The sequence below is a fragment of the Tigriopus californicus genome, chromosome 11 (genome assembly GCF_007210705.1).
Source record: "Tigriopus californicus strain San Diego chromosome 11, Tcal_SD_v2.1, whole genome shotgun sequence".
In the NCBI taxonomy this organism is placed as follows: Eukaryota; Metazoa; Arthropoda; class Copepoda; order Harpacticoida; family Harpacticidae; genus Tigriopus; species Tigriopus californicus.
The window spans coordinates 9,890,489-9,902,489 of record NC_081450.1 but is presented as its reverse complement, the minus strand read 5'-3'; the positions used below and the strand labels follow the sequence as shown (position 1 = coordinate 9,902,489).

At 41.4% G+C, this 12,001-nt stretch overlaps 4 protein-coding genes across 4 annotated transcripts; 2 read left to right on the top strand and 2 right to left on the bottom strand.

Moving 5' to 3' along the window:
* The first annotated feature begins 342 nt into the window (after positions 1-342).
* Positions 343-2,454, top strand: LOC131889796 (gamma-aminobutyric acid receptor subunit pi-like). The gene is made up of 4 exons (XM_059238986.1): positions 343-1,266; positions 1,386-1,756; positions 1,831-2,052; positions 2,157-2,454. Exons 1-4 carry the CDS (start codon positions 819-821, stop codon positions 2,298-2,300), a joined length of 1,185 nt encoding a protein of 394 aa, XP_059094969.1. The 5' UTR covers positions 343-818; the 3' UTR covers positions 2,301-2,454.
* A 538-nt stretch (positions 2,455-2,992) lies between these two features.
* On the bottom strand, positions 2,993-3,858 carry LOC131889806 (transmembrane protein 272-like). Its single transcript, XM_059239004.1, has 2 exons — positions 3,554-3,858; positions 2,993-3,479 (listed from the first exon to the last, which is right to left on the bottom strand). The coding sequence occupies exons 1-2, from the start codon at positions 3,792-3,794 to the stop codon at positions 3,085-3,087; spliced, it is 636 nt and encodes a 211-aa protein (XP_059094987.1). The 5' UTR covers positions 3,795-3,858; the 3' UTR covers positions 2,993-3,084.
* Positions 3,859-5,393: 1,535 nt separating this feature from the next.
* Positions 5,394-6,259, top strand: LOC131889812 (uncharacterized). The gene is made up of 2 exons (XM_059239009.1): positions 5,394-5,553; positions 5,642-6,259. Exons 1-2 carry the CDS (start codon positions 5,542-5,544, stop codon positions 6,086-6,088), a joined length of 459 nt encoding a protein of 152 aa, XP_059094992.1. The 5' UTR covers positions 5,394-5,541; the 3' UTR covers positions 6,089-6,259.
* Positions 6,260-8,416: 2,157 nt separating this feature from the next.
* LOC131889801 (brachyurin-like) lies at positions 8,417-10,460 on the bottom strand. Its single transcript, XM_059238996.1, has 5 exons — positions 10,081-10,460; positions 9,814-10,015; positions 9,490-9,699; positions 8,697-8,923; positions 8,417-8,618 (listed from the first exon to the last, which is right to left on the bottom strand). Exons 1-5 carry the CDS (start codon positions 10,126-10,128, stop codon positions 8,469-8,471), a joined length of 837 nt encoding a protein of 278 aa, XP_059094979.1. The 5' UTR covers positions 10,129-10,460; the 3' UTR covers positions 8,417-8,468.
* Between the last annotated feature and the right edge of the window lie 1,541 nt (positions 10,461-12,001).

Sequence of the window (12,001 nt, the reverse complement as noted above, 5' to 3'; positions counted from 1 at the left end):
CTGTTGCTCTAAAGTTGGTCTGCCAAAACCCGACAGGGGATTTTTAAACGAACGTTAGACAAAGCATCTGCTTGCTCTAAAGTCCCGTTGAAAATCCTTTTGGCCATCAACCAAGTGCTGATCACCCAGAATGATCTCACTATTGATATTCGAACATTTTTGTTTCATTTGAACACCGTTCGAACACTCTCAATTCAAGCTAATCCACTATTTCCTAGGTCTGTACCATCTTTTTCCCTCATAATGTCAAATTACTACCGCAAACATCAGTTGAAGAAGAATCAGATCAATGACTTTTCATCATGAAACTCTAAACCTAGCGATCTCTGTAGGTTATGATTGGAAATCGGAAATCTGGAAAACGCCCTCCATGCATCAATATGTTCGAGTTTGCAAGCTTACACTTGAGATATCACTTGAAACCTGGTGTCTATTGGCAATGTCCCATGATAGAAACCATCAACGAGTCTAGAAACGCTTTGGTATTCCTGTCCCACATGACCTTTGCTCGTACAGGAGAGAAGGAATTAGTGTCCCAAAGAATCAATGCCAATGGTTGGAGAACATGCACAAACAAATGCTATTCTACGATTTCACTTCGTTTCAAGAGCCTCAACCAGATAGTCGCATCTTTCTCCATGGGTTTTAACAATGACCTCCACCACTTCACAAAGTGAAAAGCCAGAAAACTTACATCGAGAAGAGTACACCATTTTGGCGTTGATTCTGGTTGCATTTGTGATTCTCGTTTGGTTAGCCGGTACCTCGGTCATTCCCACCCTTCATTGATCAATAGTTGGACAAAAATTAAAAACAAAATGGGTCTTTTCAAACGTATCCCAATTCATCTGGCTATTACCGTGGGCCTATGTTTCACCTTGAAGCTCCCAGATGCAGATGCAAGTCAAATCCATACGGACACGTCAGACCCTTCCAAGTTCTTGAAATGTGCGCAACAATATTGCTTATCCAAGAACTACAGCAAACTCTATGAGCCCTTTGACTCCGCGGGTAAAGTGGATGTCTCTGTTGACTTGGATGTGCTTCAAATCTTGGAGGTGGATGACATCAAGTTCACGGTGAGCTTCTCTATGTATTTTGGGGTGAGGTGGCAAGAACCTCGGCTTCTAAGTCCAGCTGCTCAGGAGGGAGACAACCCCTATGTGGCCATTGACTTGGGAATGATTGACTTCTTATGGGTCCCAGACGTCTACATCTATCACTTGAAAACCATCCAAGTCTTGAATATCTTCACCCAATTCGCAGGTGCGTTCATCATTGCTAGGAGCTGTTTCGGGCTTTCAGACGAACTCGATTGCCTCGAATTCCAATAATGCGTAGTTTGAGACAGCTAACAAGTTTCTACTGTAATGTTTATCACGTAGGCTTGTGGATTGTGAATCGGACCGGAATCTTGTACTCCCAAGAGACGCATGTGACCTTCTGGTGTCCGATGAGATTCGAGAGGTACCCTCTGGATTACCAGACTTGCCAATTCAAGGTTGGTTCCTACGCCTATGATGAGAACAAGATGACGTTTGCAGCCAATCTTTTGCAATACGATGACTCCTTGCGGAACACCATCCTGGATTATGGAGTGGATCTCCTTCCATTGGCAGAAGAGGACAGCTTGTACGTTTTCCAAGACATTGGAAACTATTCACTGACTGGCTTCGAAATGAGATTGAAGCGTAACACTCTCAAGTATTTGGTCAACTACTATCTTCCCTCAGGATTATTCGTCTTTGTCTCGTGGGTGAGTTCCTTGGAGAGAAATCAAAATTGAAAGCATGCATACTTGAACAATTCACATCCCACATTGTTTCTTAGGTAAGCTTCTTGATCCCACCTGAGATTGTGCCTGGTCGAATGACATTGCTGGTTACTCTATTCCTCGTGTTGATCAACATCTTCAACAACATTACCAGCAACTCGCCCAATGTGGAGGGTTTGACCTCGATTTCAGCCTGGGTTATCACCTGTATTCTCTTTGTGTTTGGAGCCTTGGCAGGTTATGCAGGGCTTCTATTCAAGAAAAACCGCTTAGCGAAGGTGAGCTGGAAATTGGAAGGATGAAAAGGGGGGGGGAGATATAATTTCGAATGGAAAACGAACACGACGTTCACCAAATTGCATATTTGAATGATCTGTTTCAGGTGGATCATGAGAATAATCGAATCCCCAAGATAGGCAACTGGCATGGAAATCTCTTGGCTCACGTGGATGCTAATTTTCTAATTGGATTTCCGTTCGCATTCCTCGTTTTCAATTGCATCTACTGGCCTTACTGTTTGTCATAAGCGTGTAAACAAATTCGGCATCATTCATTGCGGAAAACAAGTAGTCTACTGTTCTGCGGGATGGAGCAATGAACCCCCGGAAGAATTCTTGTCCATAAGTTCATTAAATATTGTCATCTCTATGGTAATCACTAATAACAGGTGTTAGCCTCTGTCTTGCTTTTTGTCAATTTTCTCTGCCCATTCGTGACCAGTGTTCCAGTTGTCCCAATATTAGTTAGTTTAGCGACGTGCAAAAGCGAGGATTTCATTGGAATCTCTAACATTCCAGCGAAGCGCAACTGATTGAAATCAGGACAAACACAATTGCATAACAAATAACAATCAAATTAGACTCACCACCTTTTTAGGGTCCTTTCATTTGCGAACAATGGGGACCTTTTTTCCCTCGGATTTTGGTCGAATCCATGACAACATATCAAATGTAGTGAATTCAACATGTAGTCTGGTAAAATTTTCGAAATTCGTACTTCGATTTGAAATGGAGAGCCCTGGAAAATAAGTCTTTCATGGGGTTCTTTTGTTCTTGATGTGGGTCGTCGTACTTTGATGTTCGCTTGTTAGCTCATCCAAACTCGTTATTTGTATGTACATACTCGATGGTACGTACGTACGCACGGTGTTCAAGAACTGAGTAAAGTTGCTTGGTTAGCCTTTCACGAGCACCAACAAAGATTTGACTTGACTCGACATATTCTTTCCTCATTTATTCGTCACAGCATTGATTTGAAGGAAAGGGCAAAAATACTCAAATAAAATGCATTGCATTGTCTGTTTTTGCCCATCATTCCCGGTTGGATCGACAAACACAAGCAAATAGAGCCGCCAAGATACTCAATCCCAACGAAATGTACCCAATGGTGATCACCACAAATGCAAACATGTAGGCATTGTAGTCGCAATATTTCGGCGAATCTCGGTGTTGAAAGTCCGGCGACACGCCATAAACATAGATGCTTCCAACCACCAACCAAATCGTACTGAACACGGAGGCGAAGCTGTCGTAAATGGTGAGTACGCTCAAGAACCAAGTGCCAACCAAGGCCTTCTCTCGAACTTGCGAGGCCTCAAGGCCGTCTTGATCCATCAACGGAGATTGAGATTGTTCCAAATATGGGATCAACAAATGAGAGACCACCAGTCGAACCAAGAGCAGACTTAAGCTCAGACTTCCGGCAACTGGAAATCAAGTTCAAGCTGGTTCGAACTAGCTTTTGGCATTCATTGCCGTCGATAATGAATGGTGTACTTACCAATGAGGTAGTTGGGCACCATCCGCTCAGCCGGACAGATATGGATCGCTTGGATTCCCATGTACATCATGATACCGTTCAAAGCCGCAAACACGGCGAAGGTACAAGTTATACCGTACTGTTTCCTCTGAGTATTGATCCCACTGCAACAACCACTGGAAGGGCTGTCACTTCCCGACATTTTGTATCTTGGACAATGAAAAATTCTCACTTGCCACCTTGAAGGCTTTAGCTTGGGCATAAGGCCACTGTAAGCTGTAGGAAAACACCTGTCATCCTCTGCAACAACTGATTCAGACAAAAAGATGCTTTCTAAGAATTTCTTCGGCGCAGATGACTGTTTCTGTTTGTCTTTTACATCTGAGCAGAGTATTTTTGTAAATGTAACTACGAACATTTATAGTAGTACGGGGCGTGAGAAACATGGTATAACATGTCGAAAACACCTACTTCGTTTTGAGACAACAATTCTGAAAATCTCTTGGTCTGCGTTGATTTTTTCGAAGATTTTCCTTGTTCGTTGAAGATGCGACTTTGAAAGAGCTTTGGAATAGTGATTGATCAAAAACGATTTCACCGTTACCGAGTTTTACAATTCTAGCAAAGGTATGAAATAATTAACACCATGCATTCAAAACTTGTTTGAGGATGTCTTATTGTCCAAGGTGTTAGCTTTTGTGGTTGTTGCTTTTTTATACTAAAGAGCAATGAGAGCACTTGAGATTATACGTCAAATCAGTGATTTCCCGAATATTTCGAACAACGGCAAAACTTGAACAATTCATTACGTATTCAATGCTACGTTTTTACGTACAAACTATAAATAGCCAAACGTTTAAGGTTTGGAAACAATAAGCGCGTATGTTTTCGTAGTTTCTATTGACTTAAATATTTTTCATGTTCATTCCGTTTTCGACATTGACCCCATCTTTTGATCGACCTATTTTCTTTGCGGTCATTAACACAAAACTTGGTGTAGTGAGCTCATGAGGAAGGTATTGGTGTTCTTTACGTAGTGGTCGCATGCATGCTATTTGGTTCTTCCATTCTCGTCTACCCCTAGTTGAAAGGTAAGCTTGATACAGATCGAACCGTTCGTTAGGCCAATCCCCCCATGTCTCAGTTTGGTACTTCTTGTTATGTCACACGTTCAAATTTATTTATTCTTTCTTTCTTGGACAAGGTGGTACCCGCACAACTCAAAGGCAAAGCCCATTCGGTTAAAGTCGCTCCGAGAGATCGAGCGAGAATGGCCCGAAAACTTCGGCCATGAAGCGTTACGTAACAAACCCTCGGAGAAGACGCTTCAACGGCAAAGAATCTTTTTTTGTTGTTGTTTGAGCGATGCAATCTCTCTTGGACATACTCTGTTGCAGGCCACAACACTTTTCTCATCTTGATGTTTGATCCCGATTAAAGTGCAACTGAGATTTATGGCAATAACCTGTATCTATTTGATGCACCAAATCGATGTTGTAATAGAGAAACAATGAGTACCTAGGCTTTGTGATTTACTCAATCGGATGGCATGGGTTCAGCCTCTCTCGAGCTGCAAGCTGCTGATGAGATGAGTCCAGGGAGAGAAAGACCCAACGAAAACGGCTCTCCAGAAGGGGCATTACATCATACCGTGGACAGTGCCAGCCGTGTTGATGGTTGATGTTATACGTATCACTGACGGACTTGCATCTCACCTTATAGGTACAGCCATGGTGCTGGATGATTGGTTGGTAGTGGGAACTATTTGGCAAAAGAGATAGTTAGACCCAGCCCGCGACTGGAGTTCATCCAGGCCCATCGCAAACCCAGAGGCCGATGGAAATGTTCTGGGCAGGGCCACTGCACCCAATGAGAACTGCCATGACAACAGAAAAAGCTCAGAAAATGTACCAAGACAAGAGGTAGTATCCCATCTCATATAAAAGCACGTCTTGGAGTGTTCAAAGTCAGTTGATCTGCATCATCGTAGTAAACCAAGCTCAAGAATCATGAAGACCTTCGTAAGTGTCTCAAACTCTCTAAGGTTATCAAACGGTGTTGGAGCCTAAGGCGTTTTCTTGATTTTCCTGTTTTTCTTACGATTTCCAGATTGCCCTTTTCGCCCTCGTGGCCGCCGTCTGCGCTGAGGCTGACCCTTATCTTCTCTACAACGGAGCTTATGGCTATGCTGGACTTGGTGCCGCACCTCTGGCTTATGCCGGATACACCGGTGTCCCCCTGGCTTACGCCTCCCCCTACGCTTTGGGCAAGTCTGCTCCCTGTGTGAATGCTGCCAATGTCCCCGTTCCTTGCGCCGCTGCTCACTACGTCAAGCGTGAGGCCGAGGCCGAGGCCGAGGCTGATCCCGCCTACTTGTACGCCGGTCTTGCCACTCCTTATGCCACTGGCTACAATGGCATTGCCCATGTTGGTGCTTACAACGCTCTTCCTTATGCCTACAACACCGGATACCCCTATGCTTACAACGCCGGTCTTATCCACTCCAGCCGTGTGGGTGTCTGCACCAACTATGTCGGCCAACAAGTCCCCTGTTAAACTACCCTCGCATTACGACCTCAACCTCATCTCTTAACAAAGTTAGTCTGAGTGAGAACGCTCAAATTGATCCGGGCGAATGAGAAGCACATCCCACAGGAAATTGCTCAAGGAAAATGCTTTAATACCAAAAACATAAAGCAAATAAATAAATCTGATTTTTTTCCTTCATTATTAGAGATTGTTTTCATCCATATTAGCAACCACTTGTACGACCCCAATTATTGTCAAAAACTAGCCCGTGACTTAAGGGTTAGGGGCTGGGGGCCAAAGCATTGAAAAGTGACGAACGTTTTGACGGATTAAATTCTGAATCCCCTAGGGCTTGCTTTTTTCTGTGGAAAAGAAAAAAAAACACTTGACTCATTTCCAACGCGGTTGTTGAAATTTTTAATCAACCAGTAGCGAATGTGGGGAAGCGTTATGCTTTTATTGAAAAGAGAGTCCAAAAATATAATTAAAAATTTAAGCCGATCGTGAAAATTCCAATTCAAATGAAATAACAAGCCGTTAATCTAGCTCAAAGCAGCAAAATGCCGAGTTTGTATTTGAAAATTTTTGATATAAAGCAAAAAAAAAACGTTCTTCAAAATTGGACCTTCTCAGCACTGGATTTTTATCTCACGAAGAGGTGTTGGAACGGACTATTAATATTCTGAATATCATAATAAAAAGAATTATACAACTAGGTGGATATGTTTGGTCGGCCCTTAGGAAAGTAAAACGGCCACTGAGCATATTTTTTCTTGTCTACTTGAAATTTTCAGTAAAAAACAGTTCAAAAATATCAATTCCGCATTTTGCCCTTTTAAAGGTAAATACTATTTACATGTTTTGACACTTGTAGTAGAATTTTCCCGAAGTTTCTAGCCTTTCAATACTCGGGGCATTGTGACTTGCGCACCTCAGTGAGCTTGGAAGTTGTCAAGACGGAAAACCTTCAGTCTATGTTCAATTCAGACTCTTTGACCCGTTACATCTTCTCAGGGAAACATGACAAAAATATCTGAAGAGCCAGGTGGGCGATCGATCATCAATGTTCAATGTTTGGAGCAAAGGGTGTTATCTAGAAATCCTGCGCAAACGAGGCGAGTAATTAATTCATATGCGGCTCAAATCCAGCTGAGTCCAAGTATCTAGTAAATTTAGAATGATTAAATGTTGCAACCCTAAGAAATTTGAACCTTGTTGACGATACAGCAAATTTCTTTTCATCTGAAAAAGAATCAATTTTCAAAGGACTCTAGCATTGCCAAGCAGATGGTTGTCGCGCAGGTAGATATAACTTGACCGAGCTATGCAAGGGTTAGTGGGTTCGATTCCAGGTCTCCCCGCTTTTTCTAATGAATATTCACCTCGGAAGGTGACCCTGAAACTCATAATGGGCCCCTAATCCCAAAAGTGTTAACAGTACGGGACATATACAATCATGTACATAGATCCATTGTGACAATTTTTCCCAATAAAGAGTTTAAATAGCTATTTGTAACACGCAATCTCCATTCAAGAAAAGAGCGAGCTCTTGATTTTAACGAATAAATACGAACAAGCAAAGCCGTTAATGAAATTCAACGCGCAGTTCATCAGATGTGACATATGTCACTTACCGAAGTTCAAACGCGATAGGATGATTAAATATTACATACTGTACAATGACACTTGTTATGAATATTTCATTTCTGCTTATTGAAAAAAATCCGTCCCACCATTCATTTTTTTGAACACAAAATTCAAACACGTCACAGGGTTCAATGCAAGGGTTAAGAGTTTTGTACGAGAACGAGGTTAAGAAATAGTGGAGAGGCTTTTGAAAGTCGATTTACCACACCTACTGTTTTTTTTAGATATCAAGGAGAACACAGGCCCGATGGGATGAACCTCTCGGCTGACGGGTAACTTTGCTTTCGTCTACATCGTTTTGAGTTAGCAAAAGAAAGCCCAGATCTTCAGAGTTTTAGCGGCATTCCATGAATTCTTGAACTCGGTTTAATTATTTGCATCAGATTTAGATTTTCTTTCGCCCAAGAAAATATCTGGCTTAACACATTGGTGGAAATATTGGTGATATCTCAATATGCCCCGTTCAAAAGTTATTTGGCTCCTCGCCAACAGATTTGACAAAATTCACAAATGACTGCTTCATAATATGAAATCCATGTCAAATAAAAAAAAAGTCATCAATTTAAAAATTATGAAACATAAACATATCTTGCTTACCATGCATGAAATTCAGTTTGGGTCAGGCATTTTCACCTCAATCACCATACTCTTTGGTAAATGGAAATGGTTTCAAACCTTCATAGTTCCTCTAAGAGTTACAGATTGTTTCAGCCTTTAAAATCAACAAGATCTTTATTGTTTATGGAACGGTTTTTGAATCTTATTCCAGATTGGCATCAATCCAAATGTTGAAGTCGGCCACGCTAGTAAATCCATCCGGAAATCCCAACTCACAACCTTCTCCGCTTGTAAAGGAGGTGATTCCAACCAACTCGGAATTCACATTAATCAATGGACCACCGGAATCTCCCTATAGATTTGACCGCAAGAAACCAGGAACATTGTTTATGAAATGTGAAAGAAGCATAACATTTGCAGCCTATCTTACTGAGCACGTTCCATGTCCGCCTTCTGAGCTCACACACAAAGTAGCAGGTGATAGTGGTCCATAGATCAAAGAGCACTCTTCATCGGAGATCACGGGCAAGCCGTCCACGTAGTTCAAGGTAGCACTGATTCCGGGCGCCGAATCCCTTGGTTTGCCCCAACCAATGGCCGTGGTCTTCTCGCCTATGGTGGGATCCGCTTGAGCTCGACTAATTGTCCCCACCTTATCTGTACAAGGAAAAAGAGCAATATAGATTAGTTGTGGGGAGAGACCTTGAATTTTCCGCGTTTTTGCGAATCGAGATAAAACGATGGGCATATAGAAGTCTGATTGCAAATGAATTATACCACTTCTTTAAAATACTAGGCATTCCTAAAGGCTTGGAAACAAAAATAATAAAAAATATCAATGAAGTTCAAATTAGTATTTTAACATAAAACATATTCTAAAGGAGGAGACGTGGCGTAGTAGTCAACGCAGTTTCCTCTCTTGAGAGAGGTCACCGGTTCGATTCTCCTACCTGTCCTCCCTTGATAAATCTATTGACGAGTCAAGTGCTATTGTTTTAGTTTAAGTCGTTGATTAGCTAGATATTTGTATTCGAATGGGTGCAATTATGAACCACCCTGCAAATAGCTGAGAAATGTACGATGCTAAGGTTGGATAATCTTTTTTTGATTTAAGGGGTCGCTTCATTGAAACGACTGAAAATACATCAATGAGTATGAATTTCATCGTTGATGAAAATGTTCCGTAATAATTAATCCATCTTTTTGAACAACTCCAATCTTACCGTTAAGAACTAAAGGCTTGTTCAGTTTGACAACAGCCACATCAAATCCTGATGTGATATTGAAGTTCCAATTTTCGTGAACAGTGTAATCCAAAGTGGCCACAACCTCTTGATCAGGTTCATCTTGCTGGACATTATGGGCCCCAGCCACCACCTCTATGTAAGTCCTCCCATCCACACAATGAGCAGCGGTCAATATGCGATTGTCACCTAAGCATTAAAAGCAGAAATCAATGCCAAAGCAACATCTGCCCTTCGCCTCATGCTCTAATGAACAGTTAGAGTTTATTTGGAGATCAAGCAGAAGCATTTCATCGTAGTTACTTAGAATAGAGCCACCACAAAAGTACAACCCATCCACGAAGAGCGCAACTACAAACGGATAAGAGTTTGGAACGACCTCTTGTCCACCCACAATTTTCAAAGTGGATCCCAAGGAAGGGACCAAGGGAGTAACCCCAAAGAGTTCCCTGGGATCTCGATACTTAGAAAGATCCCGAATGATCTTGCTTGTGGAACCATGTCCCTAATGAGAGAGTGCCAGATCCATTTCATTCGCACATCTTACGTATTTTAACAGAAATATCTTACCTGAAATGTCAGACCCAAGAAGACGAGAGAAAAGCTATACAACTTCATTGTCAAAGTGGAATCAAGAGGTCTTTGCCTATTCTCTTTGGGTGTTGTTTAAGCCGTGACGCCCAAACAAATATTGTGTCAGAGACACATCACTTTCAGTTACAAATTATCAGAATGTACGTTTGTTCAATGCTTAAAGAGCTTCAATCATTTAACTATGTAAACAAATTTTTGCCATATTCTTTACCCAAGGGGCTTTGTTGATATGAGGAGAACATAAAACAAGCTATTTATTCCTATGATGCGTTAATAGAAAACAAAATCAGAACAAAGTGTCCAGGTTACAAAAAAGTTCTAGTGACATTATCTTTCAGCTTTAAATATTTGTCCTTGGCTTAATGATGTATCGAATTGGACATTTCGTATACTACATGTTTATTGTCCATTTTATGTAATTTGTTGTCTCTGTTAACTCGGGCACTCCGTGGGATGCATATGGTGCATAGTGGATACTCTTTTTTTTAAAGGTGGGTGCTAAAATCAGATGGGTGAGCTTTCCCCAGGCAGGCAACTAAGCCGATCCCGACTATCACGTCGTCCAATGTTTCCCATAGACAGTCAAAACCCGTATCAGATTCTCTCTCCGTCTTTGAGTGTGTGAAACGCCTGAAAGGTTCCTTGAGAAAGACCGAGGCAGAGAACCGAACCAGGGATATCTCTTATTCTAAGAAACTCTACTAACCCCTTCGCCACGTTTCCTCCTTATTTGATTGCTAGAAAAATGAATTATGACGGATTTTGAGGTAGAGAACTTGGAAGCGGCATCATTGCATAAGACCTAGATGAGGATAAAAATCATGATTGGCATCCTACTGAAATGTCATTCCAATACATTTATGATAGGCAAATAATTAGAAACTGTAGTAGGTTGTTGCATCTTGTGATCCTGTTTTTGAATTTCTGTAAACTTCTAGTTTGCCAAATATTTAGGTCGATGTGATTCCAAGATGATAGCACCCTCAGGCCCAAGTCAGTGGTCTGTGATCGATTAAATTCTTTCATGTGGTGTGACATTAATGGTTACTTATTACACATGGCGAATTCTTTCACTTACATAGAACTCTTTGACTGGCTGTTTTCCAGTTGACCAATCGAGATCCAATATGTTAAGAACTTGATTATGTATACATGTAGTGTTCGCATGCTCTGAGGCAGCCACTAACGCATGTTTTGCTTTATCATTGTTTTCAACAACTTGAAGATCAGAGTACGAATCCAGTCATCAGTTTATCATAGGAAATACAAGATCGTGGCAACGGAAAAGGAATTCATCAAAGCAAGGAAATGAATATTCGGTAGAATAAGTAAAAATCTGATCAAGTTTTTGTGGAAAAATAATGCTACTCATTTCCGCTTGATTCCCCAATCAATCCACCCAGAACAGACATTGAGATGAAGAAACATGATACTTCGTAGTGTTGTCAAGTCCATAGATAAGAAAATAATACCACGGTCTCAATGGCGACAACAAGATTACAATACCGGTAATAACCGTGGGATATTGAGTTGATGGGCCTGGTCTGCATTTTGCAAGCCAAAAAATAAACCAACTTTTCCAGTTTTTCTTTGTTCACTTCCTCCCCTACGGCCATCCATTTTTCATTTTCAAACCGATGGCTCAGTCATGAACGTGTTTTAGAATATCAGGTCCGTCCATTCGCTATAGAGTCAGTAAAACTCCCCGTCATAATCACGGCGACCTAAGCCTTAACACGTGGTAACACTAAACAGCTTTGAAATTGGTTCTAGTTTGAGCCTGTCGCTCTCTAATTTTCAACTTTATCTCCTTAAGTATACACATTCACATGAAACGTTCTGAAGCAGAAAAGTATTGTTGAACTTTTTTGGCACTCACACTAACCTTCGAACAAAT